Source organism: Tympanuchus pallidicinctus, unplaced genomic scaffold (assembly GCF_026119805.1).
Source record: "Tympanuchus pallidicinctus isolate F22 unplaced genomic scaffold, pur_lepc_1.0 scaffold17, whole genome shotgun sequence".
Lineage (NCBI taxonomy): Eukaryota > Metazoa > Chordata > Aves > Galliformes > Phasianidae > Tympanuchus > Tympanuchus pallidicinctus.
Window position 1 is genome coordinate 1402541 of NW_026294690.1, and position 17990 is coordinate 1420530.

Here is a 17990-nt window from a genome sequence, read left to right on the forward strand (position 1 = left end):
AAACTCAGAAAACAGAGAGTGATAATGGAGCAGGTATTACAGCAAGTTTACTAACAGAACGCTGACCAGATCTTTTACCTGGAACAGTCTTTGTTTCATTTTGTTGTCTCTGTGTCTAAACTTTCTGCTTGAAATACAATGCCTGCCTTTGTCATTACCACAGAAATCAACCAGACTATTATGAAGTGGTTTCACAGCCAATTGATTTAATGAAAATCCAACAGAAGCTGAAGATGGAGGAATATGATGATGTGAATGTGCTGACTGCTGATTTTCAGCTTCTCTTTAACAATGCAAAGGCTTACTACAAGGTGAGGAAAATAGGTACAAAGGCTTGAATTTATCAATGATGGAGATATACTGAGGTTCTTATTTGGTTTGGCAGAAAGCTTTCTTTACTGCAGGTGTTTGTGGATTTTCCCATAATGTTGACCATATCTTTGTGAGATGTCTTGCTATAGTAGCTTTTTTGTGGGGATGCCATAAAATAACATGGAGAGGGTATTTTTTTCATTTTCCAAGAGAGAGAGAAAGCAAAAAAACCCAACAACAACAGAGAAAAAGACTGATCTATTAAAACCTTCCCATTTTATGAGATATCCCATGTGACCTTTTGAAAAGAAACACACTTTTTTTCTCCCTAAAGGAGGAGTTTGTTTTGGAGTTTTGCAGTATGATTGCTGACTTTTTCTCTTCCATTGTCCAGTTACTAAAGTGAAAAAAGGCACACTGATTACTCTGGTTTCTGATGATAGATTGTGAGTGTATGTGATGTGTTCCACCGAGGCTGCAAGCCACGTCTCCATTCCTCCAAACCCAACATGTGTTTTATTTTAGGTATTAATGGATTCTATTGCAGTTGCCTTAAGAAAGGGGGAAAGAAAACTGGAATGATCTCATTTAATGGAAGCATTTTACGTACTAAAAAAGGGACACTGTGTGTTGTGGCTGAGATAGCAAACCTAAAACTTCAGTGCTGATATTAGCTTTGATAAATCTTGGTCTTTGGAAGTTGTCCACTTAATTGCTTTGTAATTCAGACAGGCACTGTAGTCAGGTGACACTCAGGTAAATGGTGCCTGTGTTTGTTTGTGGCTTTCTGAGGAACAACCAGGTTTAAGGATTAACATCTTTCTACGTTGTGGTTACAGTAGAAAAAGCACAGAGACCTGCATATTCGTGGTGTGCTTTAGCAGACACATTCCCCTTAGTGTGGTGGGTTTTTTTGTTTGTTTTCTGTTTTATATGAGGAATAAGGAATGGATGGCAGGAAACAATTACTAGCATTTTCCCAAACGTCAGATGCCTTTGCCTGCACAATATTCAGCTCAGATCTGTGCCCGTATTGTAGCAATCCTGCATGCAGCATAGGAAGCAGATAGCTATCTTACTAGAATGCAGGAATTTTGTCATTACCAGAGAAATACAGAGCCATTAGATGAAGGTATGACACACAAACGTAACTTCATCTTTTTTCATCTTTTACCTTTATTCACATAGTTTAAATTAATTTGATGCAAGGAAGGCTGATTCATTGGCGAGGTGTTGGTGTCAGTAGGTGCTTTATTGGGAGTGCCAGACTGAAATGGAAGCCTTTGCTTGTTCAGTGTTTCTGTTCAAGTAATACTTCTGAGTGTCTTGCTCAGTAATGAGGAAAGGAGCAGACTAGCAGAGCAGGGTATCCCTTATTCTGTCTCACAACCAGCACCTGGTCTGATGTCTTGAGAATATTATGTCTGGTAGGGTAAGCGTAAGAACAGTTATTGTGTTGGTTTCTCAAGCTGTCAGAAGCTGAGAGAGTGAAGAAGAGTGTAATCCACAGAAATAAGACAACGTTTCTGCCCAAGCTCCTGGAATAGTGGTGATGGCAGGGGAAAGGGGAGGAAAAGCACAAAAGAGTGGGAAAGCAGTCCTTTCTTTCTGTCGATTTGCTTTAGGCAGTAATAGGCTGATGGTTGATTGCTGCTCTGTATTTGAAATATTTTTGCTGACTAATGCATTTCTCAAGTTCTTTGGGATTTCACAGTTATTACTGAACAGTGCAAATCATTGCAGTGCTTACTGAGACGTGTGTGCGTTCGTTGGTGTTCTTCTTTGGTAGAATTGAGTTTTCAAGTGTTGTGCAAAGGCAGCAGTGTTGGCTTAAATTACATTTCTGGCATAATGGCATTTATTATGTTTTAAATATTGGCACTGACGTGCTGCAGCAGAGCCTAGAGATCTCCTGAGATTCATCTTGTACTTGTCTGTGCCTCTGCCCAAAGCAGTTTTATTGCCAAGTTTTCAAGAAGGCTGGAATGCTTTGCAGTGACAGAAGTGATATTTTCTAGTTCTTATTACCATTCTTAACACCTCTAAAGAACAGCAGGAATTTCTGATGTTTTGTGTTACTCAATAAGTTTAATACAATTCAGAGACTAATTTATAAGCTCTTTCTAGATGAGAGAATTGTGAATTTTGAGGGTGCTGATGCTGTTTGATTTGTGTGGTTGTTTCTTTCAGCCCGATTCTCCTGAATATAAAGCTGCTTGCAAGTTATGGGAGTTGTATTTGCGCACAAAAAATGAATTTGTTCAAAAAGGAGATGCTGAAGAGGAGGATGAAGATGAGGAAGGACATGACAGTCAAGAACTAGTAAGTGCAGGCGTGACAGCTGCAGCTGGAGGAAGCTATTGCTCTGTGTGGCAGCTGACTGAGCTGAAGCTTGGCCTCCACGTGTGGAAAGGCATCAAGTCTTTTCATTGTTCAGTTATGCCCCTGCAGGTGTTTCCTTGCAGGTTTTGCTTTTGTTTTTAATGCATGTTTATTAGCTGCCAGTTAATTATTTCACAGCACTGTGTACGTGTTCTGCTTCTGTCTAGGAAAAAAAGTTCTGGCATCTCTCTTAGGGACAAAATGCAGTTCTGGGTCAGCTGTGTTCCCGATAGTCTAATGTCCAATGACATTGTTTTCCTGTGTGCATCTTACACAGTTACTGCAACTCTTCCTGGAGCAGTTTTTTAATGCAGATATGACAATAGGAAGCTTGGCTTTGTCTCTTTTTTTTCTTTTTTTAAGACGTTGGGATGCATGATTGCATTAAGGTTGGCAATCAAGTTTCTTCTGACAGGATGTAATGTGTACGTGAGTCTTTAGTGTAAATGTGAAATCAGACTCTCATGTGCTTTACCTGAATGTGTAAAGAATGTTGTTTTTCAAGGCTGCATGCATAGTTGATTTTTTCATTTTTTTTCTGTCTTTGAAAAATAAATGTGTGTATTTCAGTGCAGTTTGAAGCACTCTATTTGGCTGTTGTTGAAACCTCATTTCATTGGTGCAATTTCTCATGTTAGTCATCTCCAGGTTATCTGAAGGAGATTCTTGAACAGCTTCTGGAAGCTGTAGCTGTTGCCACGAATCCATCAGGACGCCTGATAAGTGAACTGTTCCAGAAGCTACCTTCTAAAGTGGTGGGTGTTTCAGTAATAATCATCCTGAATTTGGGATGTGGAAATTTGTATCACTGCCCATGAGCACCATAATGCACAGACTGAGGATGCAGTTTTTTGTTACTGTCTCATCTGTCTTACCTGTCTCCAGCAGTTTTTAGAGCTGCTTTGCTCCTACCCGCTCATTCCCAGGCCTATCATTGCAGGCTGGGGCTTGCTCTGTTCTGCAACTTTAGTTTACTTGGTTGGTTTTGGTTTGTTTTTCTTGGTTGAGACTTAATCTTTTTTTTTGTTTGTTTGTTTTTAATCTGGCTGACTTTACTGTTCTGTTTCAGGTTGTGGTGTAACAGGTTTAACCAGCAAAAGAAGTACTTCGAAAACCATTTTGTGTATTTTGTTTTCAGCCAGAGCTGTTTCTTTATGGCAGTTTATGGATGAGACATAATTGTATGTATCTGCCTTATCATCTGTCTCTCCAAACTGATGCCTGATACTGTAATTATGAAGCTTACGCTATTCTTCATCTACAGTTAATCTTTACTAAGAACTCATAGAATGGTTTAGAAGAGCTTTGTGACTGTTCATGATAACATATCAGTTGTTCTTGTTTTCCAGCAATATCCAGATTATTATGCAATAATAAAGGAGCCCATAGATCTTAAAACTATTGCCCAAAGGATTCAGGTACAATACAAACTTATTAATACACTACAGTTTAGACTTGATTAAAAATAAACATTCTAAAATTGCTGAAGTTAATAAGAAAAGCAGAGTATTTCTGCCCACTACTGAAAACTCAAAATGCTGTAGTTATTTAGTGTTGTGTCCTGGTTTAACACTGCAGTGGTAGCTGTGTTGAAGATCTGGCATCGTAAACCAGAGTATGCTGGCATTGAACCTGAGTATCTTGGGTTCCCTGATGTTTAATGGTTTAAAGTAATTCCTTGGCAAATCTTACAGACATCAAACATTGATCTGTTGAAGCTTGGTTGTGCATTAGCATCACCTGCTTCTGTTCTACTGCTGTAAATAGAGATTTTGTACTGCTTCATTTTTCATCTTGCCTTTCCAGCAATCTGAAATGCTGTTCAGTAATTCTATTATTTATTCTTCTCTATTTTGTGTAATAGTGAAGGACAGCACAAGGTCTAATTGAACTAGAGAGTAAAGCTGAAATCACACCTTGTCAGACCCTTCAACATTAAGATAGTATTGCAGTAGTGTTAAACTTTTTCCAATCTTAGCATTTTAAAGATCAAGAAGACCTTAGTGCTCTTATTTTTTTTCTTAAGTACTCTTCTTCTGTTCTAAAACTGTTCTCTCTAGTCTGTGTTCTCTTTATCTGTTATGAATTCCCTTTGCTTTTGACTTTCCATGCTGTCTGAAGGTTGCCACAAAGCAACTGTTTTACTCTGTTGCAGAATGGAACTTATAAAAGCATTCATGCAATGGCCAAGGATATCGATCTTCTCGCAAAGAATGCCAAAACCTACAATGAGCCTGGATCCCAAGTGTTCAAGGTTAGTTTCAGTCACTCACAGTTAGATCAAAGTTAGGTGCTTCTTTACTGTTTTCTGTGCTGTTGGTCTTTGAACAAATCCTTGGTGTAAGGCCCTAAAAACTGTTTCCATAATAAATAAATCTCTTGTTGGAATTTCCTTATATAATACTATGTATGTAATATATATATGATTTAAATAGTTGTAATATCTTTTTATCCTGAATTACGAGTTTTTCCAACTAAATTTTATATCAAGATGTGAATTACGTGACTTGTTTGGAAGTATGGGGGATCCTTTTATTTGTGCTTGAAATGGGAATGGCTGGGACTGCAGATTAAAATGTTAGTGGCAATGCTCAGCTATCATCCCATTACAGGTATTGGGAACAGACTGCACTTTTCATCATAAGCTTGAGAAGTGGAGCAGTGCCTTCTTTGTATGGTTTTCCAAGGTTCTTTTCCTTTTGGCTGTGTTTTTATGACGCCTCCAATCTTGGTTAGTTTTCAGTTCACCAGCATTTTGTGTGCAAGTTATGATATTACTGTTTCCATGTACTTCTGAAAATAAGGGAATTTCAGTGACAAATAACTGCTTGTATGTTCCTATGAGCTTCGTGGTAGGAGACCTTGCAATGTCTGTGACTTTCCTGTGCCGGTGGTTATGGGACTTTTCCAGTTGCTCTGCTTTCAGGATTGTGGCTTCAGTTACCCAGGCTTGTAACCTGTTCAAATCTTGTGATCTTTGCTTTTTGAACTGTTACTTCAAGTATCAACTCTGTTCCTGAGAGAGAGGGAGAAGGAACATCCTAAAGCTCAGCAATAGCCGTAGCTGAATAATTTCAAAGGCACGGAAACTCATCTGCTTGTGTGATATTCCTGTTTTTTTTTAATTTTTTTAATTTTTTTTTAAACATGTGAGAGAAAATGAGCTCAAGCTACTCAGCTTTTATGTTTCTACAGCCACTGTATGGCCACTGCATGGAGATTTTGTTCTGTACTTCAATACTTAGTCCAAATCATTTAAGCATTTAGAAATGTTTAAAACAAAAATTAACAACATAAAAAACCTAACCAAAACCCGTTTTTGTTCCTGATCCTTGAATGGTTCTACCTGAAAATAACATTCTTTGTTTTCATCCATAAACAAGCACATTCTTTTCATTGACAGGATGCAAATGCAATTAAAAAAATATTTAATATGAAAAAGGCTGAAATTGAGCACAGCGAGCTGGCCAAGTCAAGTCTCCGACTCAGGTACCACAAATAGAGTTCTGTTTGTAAGGCTGTGAAAATCTCTGTAGTTGTTCCCTTAATTTTGCTGTGGGGAATATCCTGGGAAATAATTGCATGAACATTTATTGTTCTTCTGTGGTTTATAACCTTTGGAAAGAGGTGGTTTCTTTTTTGTTTGTTTCTTTTTTCCTACTCAAATGCATCCATGATGAGTATTTCTGTACATGTTTCATGGCTCTCTTAAGCTCTGGCCAACTGCTTCCATGTGTGTTTGTAAGGTAAGAACAGAGGAGAAGCAGTGATGGAAAACGTTGCGTTGTTTTGCTTTGCTGTGCCAAAAGTACTGAGTAGTGTTGCACCTTGTAAGGAGCTGAGAGCTGAGAGCTCACAGTTATCTGGGTAGGGACAGAAATGCAGCAACAAGGCCCGAGGCAACAGATATGTAGAACAGAGGCCATGTTATATGAACTCTTATTTGAAAACCTATTTCTGGCTATGAAAAGAGGCACAAGACACTGAAAATCTGGACTTAAAATCAGAAAGGGATAGTTTTGGTATTTAGGCAGGCAGATATGAAATGCTTTTGACAGCTGTATTTGTTTCACAGAAAGAGCTTAATCAGGAAATACTGCTACCTGAAAAGAAGCTGCTACCTACAAAGAAGTAAAGCAGTCGTAACATGTGTCTCTGATCTAAACTGCAATTGAATTTATTCTTCTCTATATTTTTACTTTTGAGTCACCAGTCACAAGTAAGCTTAAATATTATTTTTCAGTATGAGCTGTGTCATATATATATAAAAAACAAACCACTGTCTTGCAGGTCCTCCAGGGAGTCAGCAAACTCATTCTAGGATGGACCAAGTATTTATATAAGTTGTTTGCTGGCACTCCATGCTGAAAAATAAATGCTGTTCATTCCTTGCAAAGGTCTGTGCTGTACAGCTGAGAACCCCAGCACCCTCTGTTGACTGAGAGGCAGATTCTGTACTGGTGGTTATGTTTTGTTTCTCCCCTGAAAAATATTTAGAAGGTGTTGGCCACAGACTTTACTTTTAATACTGTTATGTCTGAAAGAAATGAAAGTTACCTGCTTGGATATTACTGTTCAGTGCTCAATTACATTGTGGTTTTTCTGATTGAGTCACGCAGAGTTAGCATGCTTCCCATACGTGGGTGAGGTGTCAGCCAGAGCGGTGAGCAAAACACCTCGTGTAAAGGAACAGACAAAAGCAGAAGCATTAAGGAGTAATTCTTGATGCACATTGTAATAATTTTCCTCCAAGTACGTGTGGTGCCAGGAGATCTTGGTTCTACAGACACATCGTTTCCGTGTGTGTTAGCTTGGATGGAACAGGAATTCCATATATGCCCAGAAACTTTTAATATAAGTTGTGATTTTATTTCTTTATTTTGCTACGTTGGGCTGCATTGATGAAGCTCAGGGTGTTGTGGGTGCCCCGTGTGTGGAGGTGTTTTTGTTTCCATCAAGGCCAGCTTGGATGGGGCCCTGGGCAGCTCCATCTGATGCCTGACCGAGTGGCTGGCAGCCCTGCCCGTGGTGGGGCTTGGAGCTAGCTGATCTTTGGGCTCTCTTCTGCCCTGAGCCATTTGTGGTTCTGTGATTCTTTATATCACAAGTTGTATTTAATTTGGAGTCTTACTTTTTTTTCTTCAAACTTAAGCTGTTTGCATCAAAAGGGATGACAGATAAATCACACTGATATTTGTTAGTTGAATTCCTCTCTTGCACTGCCAACCCATTTCTACTCCTAAGGTTCCTGATTCTTTACGTTCTCGTGTATTCTGCTCTCTGTGGATCTGCAAGGCTTGAAGTAGTCTGAATGTCTCATTAATTGACTGCTCCCTTTCTTCGTCTCTGTAACTTGGCAAAAAGTATTGGTAGTGCCTGAAACAGGCTACAGTAATGGTGAACTGCCCTTTATAGTAGGGGATGTGGGGTGCTTTTGTCTTTCTTAAAACTATTCTATTTATTTTTTATTTTTTTATTTTTTTTTAATTTATTTTTATTTTTTAGTGCAAAAGAATTGGGTGAGAGAAAGGTGTAGTCCAAACCAAACCTCCCACCTGCTGTTCTGAAGTATTTCACTGCCTGGTGGTTTTCTTTTTGCCTCGTTTTGTTTTTAATTGAACCATGTTTGGTTTTTTTTGTATTCTGCTGAATCTACATCACAGAATCATTCATTTTTTCCTGATTTGATTGTCTCAACAGACAGTCTCTTTTACCTATTGCTGATTTTGGTAGAATACCCCCATAAGTTCCTTTAATTTTTTTTTTCTTCTGAATTTATGTCACTTTCTCTTTGGTGGATCAGGCTCAGACTCCTTCTCATGCCACTAACTTGTGTCAAATAACTGTGCTCTCCCAGCACAGAGTCCTGCATGTCTGCTGTCACACTAATTGCTCTTTCTCGGTGCATTTAGCTGTCCTCCCTTCAGTCAAGTGACAAAATAAAACTCCTTGACTGTGCACACTGTGACTTCTATGAAGTACTGATCAAACATGATTTGGTATGGGTAGCTTTATGTTGGTGCTGAGGAGTGTCTTGTTGGCTGCTCACGTGTTGTTGTAGGCTGAGCTGTGTGTATAGCTGTTAATCCTCGATCTAAACGTGACCTTCTGGCTTTTTATAAACAAAATCAGTATCAGAATGCTGGGGCACTAAATGTATCTTGGTGTTGCTTTACTTTTAGCTTTAAAATGTTTTTTTTTGCCTGTCTCTGAAGCTTTTGTCTGACCTATCGAAGTAACTCTGTACAGAGCTGTAGCCTTGCTGCATCTTGTCTTGGGTCTAAGGTGGGCCTCTTTTTTCCCCCTTTCCTTGGCTTATCTCTCCTGCATTAAGGACGCCATCAAATTTGACTGCTTCCAAGCTGACAGGTCCTTCCTCACAGGGTAAAGGCAGTGTGGGTGATGAGAGAAATTCTTCTAACAAATATTTTCGGTAAGTAAATTTTGGACTTGGAGGAAAAGCTGGGTCATCGTCACGTCGAAATGCTGACTTGAAAAATAAAAAATACATATGCACTTTTTTTTTTTAAGTTGGCACTGTTCTTTAATTTTCAATATTGACTCGAATATTCTTGAAATTTCAAATATATTTCCTTCCTATGAAGTAAGTTTAAGAAGGTACTTTACTGTAAGTACACTTCTGTGTTTGATTTTTATATTTCATGTTTCAAACACTTGTTATTATATACTCGTTGTACAGATGTTTCCTTAGAATATTCTGAAGATTGATGTGCTAGACTTCATTACAAAGTAAAGTGTGTGAAAAATCACAAGGAAATAAACTGTAAGTCTAGGAAAATGATATTGGAAACTGAAAGAAATAAGTAGGAATTAATATTTAAGAGATGGAAGTAGAAACCAACAAAACCTGGGTTGTGGCAGCTCCTACTATCAGTACGGGCTGGGAGAGATGTAAGGAAGGAGCACAGCTCTGCTGAAAAGGACCTGGGGTGCTGTTGGATGGCAGCTGGACGTGAGCCGGCGCTGCGCCCTCACAGCCCAGAAAGCCAACCGTATCTTGGGCTGCATCCAAAGCAGCACAGCCAGCAGGGCAGGGAGCTGATCCTGCCCCTCTGTGCTGGGACACCTCACCTGGAGTGCTGTGTCCAGATGGGGAGTCCTCAGTACAGGAGAGATGTGGGCAAATGACCCAAGGGATGGAGCACCTCCCTACGAGGGCAGGCTGAGAGCTGGGGCTGTGCAGGTGGAGAAGAGAAGGCTGTGGGGAGAGCTGAGAGCGGCCTGTCGGTACCCAAAGGGGCTGTAAGAAAGAGGGGGACAGACTCTTTAGCTGGGTCTGTTGTGACAGGAAAAGGGAAAATGGTTTCAAATTAAAAGAGAGGAGTTTTACAGAATCACAGAATCACCAAGGTTGGAAAAGTCCTACAAGATCACCCAGTCCAGCCATCCACCCATCACCAATAGCACTCACTAAACCACGTCCCTCAACACAAAATCCAAACGTTCCTTGAACACCTCCAGGTCGCTGACTCCACCACCTCCCTGGCAGCCCATTCCACTGCCTGACCACTCTTTCAGAAAAGTAGCATTTCCTAACGTCCAGCCTAAATCTCCCCTCGCACTGTTTGAAGCCATTCCCTCTGGTCCTGTCACCAGTTACACGAGAGAAGAGGCCGACCCTCAGCCCACTGCAGCCTCCCTTCAGGTAGTTATAAAGAGCAATAACTTCTCCCCTGAGCCTCCTCTTCTCCAGACTGAGCAATCCCGACTCCTCTTTAGATTGGATAAAAATAAGATTCTTTTTAAAGATGGTGAGGCAGTGGCACAGCTGCCCAGAGAGGTGGTGGATATCCCATCCCTACAGACAGCCAAGGTCAGGCTGGAGGGGCTGTGAGCACCTGGTGGAGCTGTGGTGTCCCTGCTCAGTGCAGAGAGTTGGATCAGATGACCTGCAGTGGCCCCTTCCATCTCAAAAGATTCTATGATATGTGATATCCTGCAAGCCATTAATACTGAGTTGCTGATGTGCTTATGGCAGACTTACTAGGCAGACTGGTTTACTGCAGGCTGTCCAGTTTGTTCTTCATTCATCACTTGAGATGTTTGGTATGTAGCAGAGGCTTTATGCCAGCAGGCTTAGCTACTGTCTGGAAGCAGCCAGTCTTCTCTGTGTAGGCCTTGAAACTGTGGCCTAATGCCCAGCAGCAGCACGGCTCTTTCAGGTATTGAGTGCCTGTATGGAGTCAGTGTCATTGTAAGCAACACCTGAGATGCTGTGCCCCAGATTTGGGAGAAAAGGCAGAAAGATTGATGCTGAAGATGTTGTGAGACCAGTTAAGAGCTCCTTCACTTACAACCACTCCGCATGCTGAACGAGTGCAGGCAGGGCTGGAGGAAAGGGAGACAACCAGTAACGTGCTAAATTTCTTAATGTAGACCAATCCCTATAAAACAGGATTAAATAAGAGATTTGTTTATATAATTTTGGGATAATTGGGAAGCCTTATTCCCATAAGTGCCAATTAGTAACACAAATACTTAAGTATTTGAAGTAGGACGGAAGATACATAGCTTGAGCTCTGACATTTGGACTGCATGGGCAGTTTCTGGTTAGAGGGCCGGCCTGTTAAAATGAAGGCTGTCTCAAGGGATGTTAGCAGCTTGGTGAGCTCTATGGTTCTTTCTCTGTAGCCATCTCTGTTTTCCTGATAAGCAGCTGTCATGAGCTTCACTGGTTTACTGGTTCACTCAGGATGGCTGTTAATGGTGATTTAATAAGAAGAACTTTTTGTTATTTTTTACTTCTGAAATCTTTTTTTTTTCTTCCCTCTTTTTACAGTAACAAAAGATCAGCCCAGGGGGATCGTTTATCAGCAATAACCATGGCATTGCAGTATGGATCAGAAAGTGATGAGGATGCTGCTTTGGCTGGTAGGAGCTGATATGCAATTTATCTGTTTATTTTCTTTAATTAAAGATATCTTCAAATATCACTCTATTGCAGAATTATATTTACTGTTTCAAAATTGAGCATATAATTCTGTTAAGTCCAGTCACTGTTTCATCTTAGTACTGAGTTATAAATGTGCAGCTGCTAAGAGATAGGCTCAACTGGCCAAACTGATCCTCCCTCCCAAAGGCTTTGGGAAACTGTTACATGTTTTTGTTCCTTCTGATGTGGAACAGACAAGGAGATGTTGAAAACAGTGTTACATGTTCTGTGGGTTAAGAGATGTGGCAGTTTTCCTAGAGAAACTTCATGCTGGCTTGTGCCGGTGGCTCTTCTAAGAGCCTGTCAGGTTTTATTTTTTAAGGTTAAGACTATTTATATGGGATATAAGGAAAGCTAAATAATAGAACTTAATTTGCAAATATCTTGTGTAATCTGGCAGTAATGTGATCTTGCGTGAGGACTCATGTTCAAACAAAAGTACATAAAAAGGCATGCCTTGAGACAGCACCTTTAGTTTCATAAGCATGCTATAGCATTGTATTATAAACATCTGCTATAACACGCACATTATGTCATATATTTCAGTATTGGCCAACGTTACTGTAGTCTGTCTTTTAAGTTAGTCTTTCTCAATAGTTGCATTCTCTGTAATTTCCTTACATTATCTCAGAGCAGATATCTGATTATTAATATTTTTGTTACATTTTTTTTAACATAGGGTGTGTTTTATTTCATGTTAGAATTGTATCTGTGTTCCTGGTTAGCCTAGGCTTCAGTTCTGGCTCCCCTCTTTGGGAGAGGTGGAGAGAATATTCATTCCTGTGGCTCAGTGTGCTTGTCAGTTGCAGGCCTTCCACACCTCAGTGCTGTAGGAGCATACAGCTTTCTGCTTCTTCAGGATTTAAATGCTTCAAGTGGTTTAATTGCTTTCAGATGTCACGTCTGCCATGGACACGGATGTCATTTGCACAGGGCCTTGTGTGTGTCTAAGATTTTTGCCTTAGTACTGCTGAAGTTATCCTATTGCATTCATCAAAGGGGCAGTTTTTTGGCAGATATCTGTCACTGTTTCTCAGTCTTTCCAGCATATCTTTGGACATCTCTATGTTTTCATTCTTAGAGTGAACAAGATTTTCCTTAAAAGCAAGCAGTCTTTTTATTGGTTGCTCTGGTATCTGTCTTTCCCCTAACACTTACTGAAACAAATGGGGGTTGGACATAAAGAGCGTAGAGAACTTTCTCCTTGGTACAGAGAGCTCAGTCTTTGTGAGCATCTCTGAGTGCAGCAGTTGCCTAAGCAACTGTTTCCAACTTGGAGTTTATCCTCACAGTTTCAGAGTGTGTCGTGGTGTGATGGAGCTTGTGGAAGATTTCTAGCTCAAACGTACTGAGACATGAGCAGCTTTTGCAGCTCCATTACAAGTTATCCTCACTATAAACGTAAAAAGGCATAAGGTTTATGCCTTTAGGACTGGTTGCAGCTTTTGATTTTACTAGCATCTATCTTGTTAGGCTTCAAGCGTTCGTGTTGTCTCAGTGCATGACATTGATGAAAGCAAGTTACTTAATAACTAAAGACTATTTTTTTGTATACATTCCTGTGCTTTCCTCACTCTGCTTCTTTCCTCTGTCAGCACTAAGGGCACACATATAGTTACTGCCTGAAATTTTTATTTCTGTTTTCTTTCCTCTGTACCTGCTAACTGTTCCTCTCTAATGTGTTCTTATGGGACCTATTGCTTCTGGATGTTCAAGAGCCTGTGGTCTTGCATTATGTGCTTGGTTGTGTAGCCAAATAAGGATTTTTGTCTTTTGAGTAATACATCTTCAGTCGTCAAGATGCGTTAATGCTTCCTGCTGGGAGGACATTATCACTTTCTGAATACCTCTGGATATATAGTGATTGCCATGTCTTTGAAAGAGCATACACATTGTAATAAAAATATGTATAGGTTCATTCAGGTGTTATGTACACATTCTCCTCTGAGTGCTTGTTTAATTTATTTAGATTTCATTTTGGGGAATGCCTGCAAAAGAAGGACCTGTCTTGACCAGAGTATTGAACTGCTTCTTTGCTGGCTACCATGTCACAGAATATTAAAGTCCTTCTTTCCTGTGTTTTTTTTTCCTCTTCTTAGAAGCAGCTCTCCTTTTTCCCTTGTATTCATTTTTGGTGGAGCAGTGAGAGCTGCAGTGTTGAGCCAACAAAAGCAAAGCCTACTTCTGTTGCATAATTAGTCTGGAAACTTGTTGTACCTGGTAGCATTTTCTTTGCTGCAAGGATTTCTCTCCATGGTCAGGCTGATAGATGAGGTTCAGGGAAAACAAAGCACTGTTTCCAGTCTCTTTTTCCTGCTGAAGTTACTCTGTCCAGCTCCTGCTTTGCAGGCTACTGCAGTGGATGCTGTGCAATTATTTGATGCTGATTGGCATTCGGACACATGATAATTTTAGGTATCTCCTCTGAGTCAGTAATGAACATCTCTGTCATGTTTGTGCATCTACTGAGGTCTGCTTGTGTTTTAGCTTGCATCTGTCTTGGCTAGCAGGTCTGCATAGACGTGCAGTGTCAGGCTGCAGAGGATAGATGCTAACACTGTGCTGCGTGCAGCCAGAATGCCCTCTGGCTTTGTCATCAGTTCAATATATCTTTACTGAAATTGAGTAGAAAACCTGAAACACTGCCAGCCACTACTGAGCAATAATGAAAATGCCATGAGCATTTGAGAGCTGTCTTTTGTGCAACTGAATTATCCAGCGTGTCATCCACCAAGCTTCCATCTAAACTGGAATTTGTAAGAGGGGAAGTTAAGGAATAAATAGCTGTGTGCTTCCTGGTTTTGTCAGCAGTAAATGTTACTTCATCACAGTATCCTTTTTGTTTGTTCTAATCCTGAAACTTACTGTTTGCTTCATCAAGTTAGCTGGCAAAGTCTCTATAAAATTGATAAATACTTTTTATAATTAGCAGAAATAGTTCATAATAATCATTCCAAAATGTGTACTTCTTCATTTTCTGCATATTAAAGGTGACCTTCAGTGTCAGTCTTGTCAGTTAAAGTTCAGTTTTCTTAATTGGGCTGTGAATGTTAGAGTTTAAAGGATAACAGAAGTTTTGAAGTCACTTCTTTTCACATGCATACAAAAAACATCGTGTTTAGTTCAGCCATTTTCCCTGTCTGAGCACCTTTGCAGATTTGAGATGTGGTTTGTCAATTCATGTTCTTGTAGTGTACTCCAGTTGGGCAGCAGCATGACTGTAGCTCAGTGCACAAATATATTTGGCACGAATATTGACATCAGTGTTTAAATGGGTAAATAAGGATGTTCTATAGCTGCCCTATTAATAGCATGTGGTTGAGTGGTCCTGGTGTGTACTCTCCTGTATACATACTTCTCAGTGCTTCTGTATGCAGGGTGTGTTACCAGTGACTGAGCTGAGTCTCATGTGCTAAGAGAGCTTGCTATCTAGCTATGTGTTGTGGTGGTTTTTGTTTTCTGTTTTCCCATCAGCTTGAGGCACATGAGGTACAGCCATTTGTGGTGTCCTTTTCTAAGATGTGAATCTGACTGCCAGAGTGGCTGAATGCCCTCAGCTGAAGGACTCTTTTGTTCTTGTTTAGTTCTTTCTCTATTTGAAAAGTCAAACAACGAAATCCACTTGACTTGTTCGCTGAGAGTTTCCCATTTTTCCTTTCTCTCTGTGCAGCTGCTGCTCGTTATGAAGGAGAGTCTGAAGCTGAGAGTATTACTTCCTTCATGGACACTTCTAATCCTCTCTATCAGCTTTATGATACAGTTAGAAGTTGCCGAAATAATCAGGGCCAGCTAATATCTGAACCCTTTTTCCAGTTGCCCTCCAAGAAAAAGTATCCTGATTATTACCAGCAAATTAAAACACCTATTTCATTGCAGCAGATCAGGTAAGAAAACAGAATGCAAACTACGTCTGATGGGAAAATATTTAAGGGTTTCTTCTGTTTCCAAAGTCCTATATTGTGGTCAGGTTGCTGATGCACCGTGTACCATCTTTCCTCCGTGCTTTGATTGGTGCTTGTTTCACGCCAGCCTGCATCAGTCTTCTGGTCATCTTTTATAAATGGCTGCCGTCCACGGGTTTATTTTACATGGTGTTTCATTTGTGCTGTGCCATATCAATAATTCTGGAGGGTTGGTAGCCAGCAGAGGTGAAAGTTTCTGCAGAGCCCTAGGTTATGCACTTTCCTTGACCCCAGTGGCTTGCTTACCTCTTACTGCCGTGGTTTGTACATTAATAGTCTTCAGCAAAGCAAATTGTCTATGACACAGTCCAACTGTGGAGAATATTTTCATTAATGATCTAGCTAGTCTGGAGTGCTCATGCAACACACCATTCCTAAATCTATGAGCCGTAGAAGCTCATCAGCTCTCAGAGCACAGTTACTGGGTAAAAACCAGGTTAAAAAGAAGAACAGCGAGCATCATCTTCCTTGAGTGGTGTGAGAGAAGCTATTATGATGGAGCTATTATGGTTGGATATATGTCAAGGTGCTGAGTGCATGAGAAGTGTTAGTGGCCCAGGATAGTGGCCCAAGTCTCCTGCCCTGGGACCCAGGAGCCCTGTTACAGCTCAGCCCTTGGGCTCCAGTCATTGCCCTGGGCTGTGTGGTAGCAGTGTGTGCTCCAGCACACCACAGCCTGGCCATGCACTCACGATGATCCCCCTACTTATTGAGACTCTGTCCTGCAGGCTGATTTCCCAGACTGAAATTGGGCCTGCTATGTCCCTGAGCACAGGTCCTGTCTGACCCTGGCTGCCATCCCTGGATCGGACTCTGACCTGCCAGCCTGGCTTCCTGCCTTTGCCTAGTCACCAAAATTCAGCCTGGATTCTAGGTTGAACCTGCTTGCTCACGACTGGCAAGGTCTCTGCCCTGCTGACCACCTTCGTGTGCTTGGTTCCCCGTCCATGGAACAGCCAGCCTACTCTGTTGTCATGGGATAAAGGTTTGGGAAGCAAATAGAAAAAATCCCACACTGGTTAGCTATCCGTCAATGGCTTTAAAGCAGTTATTTCTTTATGTCTTAGTACAGCTGTTGACTTGACAAAGGAGGCATTTTTTGTTGAAGGAACCACCCAGCACATTTTTTTGGAAAAAAAGATGAAATTTAGAACATCATTGATAGGGAGCATTTAATCTGAGTGTACAGAAGGGCACTGGTTCTAATTATGTATATATGGATTTAACTGAGAGAAATGTTGCTTTGAAAATGTGCTTAGTACATGATAATTTGCCTTAGGCTTTTCTGTTTCCCTTACAGAGTAGTCAGGTTACCCTTGGCTGCTGGAGCAGTCCAAAGATGGCATGCAAATATATAAAGAAATTCAGAAGAAGATGATATTTCTCATTACCTGAGAGCTTGGAAAATAAAGCACAGTTTTTTTAGAAATAGTGTGTGTACACATTTATAATATTTATAATATGAAGTATTTATAATTGTCTAAGTAGCTTTAGCAAATTCTGAAATTCAGTTATTTGTTAAATACCACGTAGCGTTCTCCTTTATTATGCATAAAAGCCCTGAAGTCATGCATATGTGTACTTAATTGTTGTTCATTAGGGAAAACTGAAACAAGCATGGTTTTGTTGGTATTCCTAGGGAATGGAAGGGTTTTTTTGGTTTTGCTTTGGGTTTGTTTGTTTTTTGGGGGGGAGGGGGCAGGGGATTTTTTTTTAGAGGGGAGGGAACAGTAGATGATTACTGTTGGTTTGCATGTTTGAAGATGCAGATTCAAGGTGTGCACCTGATGGTCCTAGATGAGGACAAGAAGGTGATGGGTCTAGAGGGGGACAAGATGGGGACAATTAACAGAAGGTTAATTGTTGTAGTGACAAAGTAAGGGTGTTAGTGTACAGCCTGGCATCCCAGTCTCCTAGTGATTGCTGCATTGGCACCTGGATATTTGGGCTATGCTGCCAGAGTGCACTGTGAAATGGGTGGCTGAGTGTCTACTGCCATAGGAGCTTTTGCAGCTAATCATGTATTTCAGGAGTCTGTGTGTTAAATGCAGGAAAATCCACACTAAATGATTTATCATCTCTAGCATATCACAGCTCTATGTGTATTTGGTTTAACGAGCAGATAACAGCTATCCCAGCATCTTGATCACTCGCTGAGCGCTGTGATCCTTGGTGGCATGAGCTGGGTGCTGCTCTCAGGCTGTTCTGGCTGCAGGAAATGATCCTTCCATGCCTGCAGTGTCCTCCTTGTTTCCTCTGTACAGAAGCCAGGGTTGGAATGGAGCCACCTACCACCCACCTCACTGTGCACATGGCCCATTCTCTACGGCCAACCTGGGTAACCATGCCAGCATTTGGCAACCATCATAGATTCAGGAAAG

At 40.7% G+C, this 17990-nt stretch overlaps 1 protein-coding gene across 15 annotated transcripts in view; it reads left to right on the forward strand.

The window, feature by feature from the left end:
• Positions 1–17990, forward strand: part of PBRM1 (polybromo 1) — a 61128-nt gene that overhangs the window by 3480 nt on the left and 39658 nt on the right. For 10 of the 15 annotated variants that reach the window (XM_052678380.1, XM_052678382.1, XM_052678373.1 and 7 more), the window contains exons 4-12: positions 164–311; positions 2503–2634; positions 3333–3449; positions 4044–4112; positions 4850–4948; positions 6098–6183; positions 9029–9127; positions 11495–11586; positions 15318–15531. In XM_052678380.1, coding sequence (XP_052534340.1) covers positions 164–311; positions 2503–2634; positions 3333–3449; positions 4044–4112; positions 4850–4948; positions 6098–6183; positions 9029–9127; positions 11495–11586; positions 15318–15531 — 1056 coding nt within the window. Of the gene's footprint in view, positions 1–163; positions 312–2502; positions 2635–3332; positions 3450–4043; positions 4113–4849; positions 4949–6097; positions 6184–9028; positions 9128–11494; positions 11587–15317; positions 15532–17990 lie in introns of those variants that run through there. The other 5 variants (XM_052678377.1, XM_052678389.1, XM_052678384.1 and 2 more) reach the window with 4 other exon arrangements.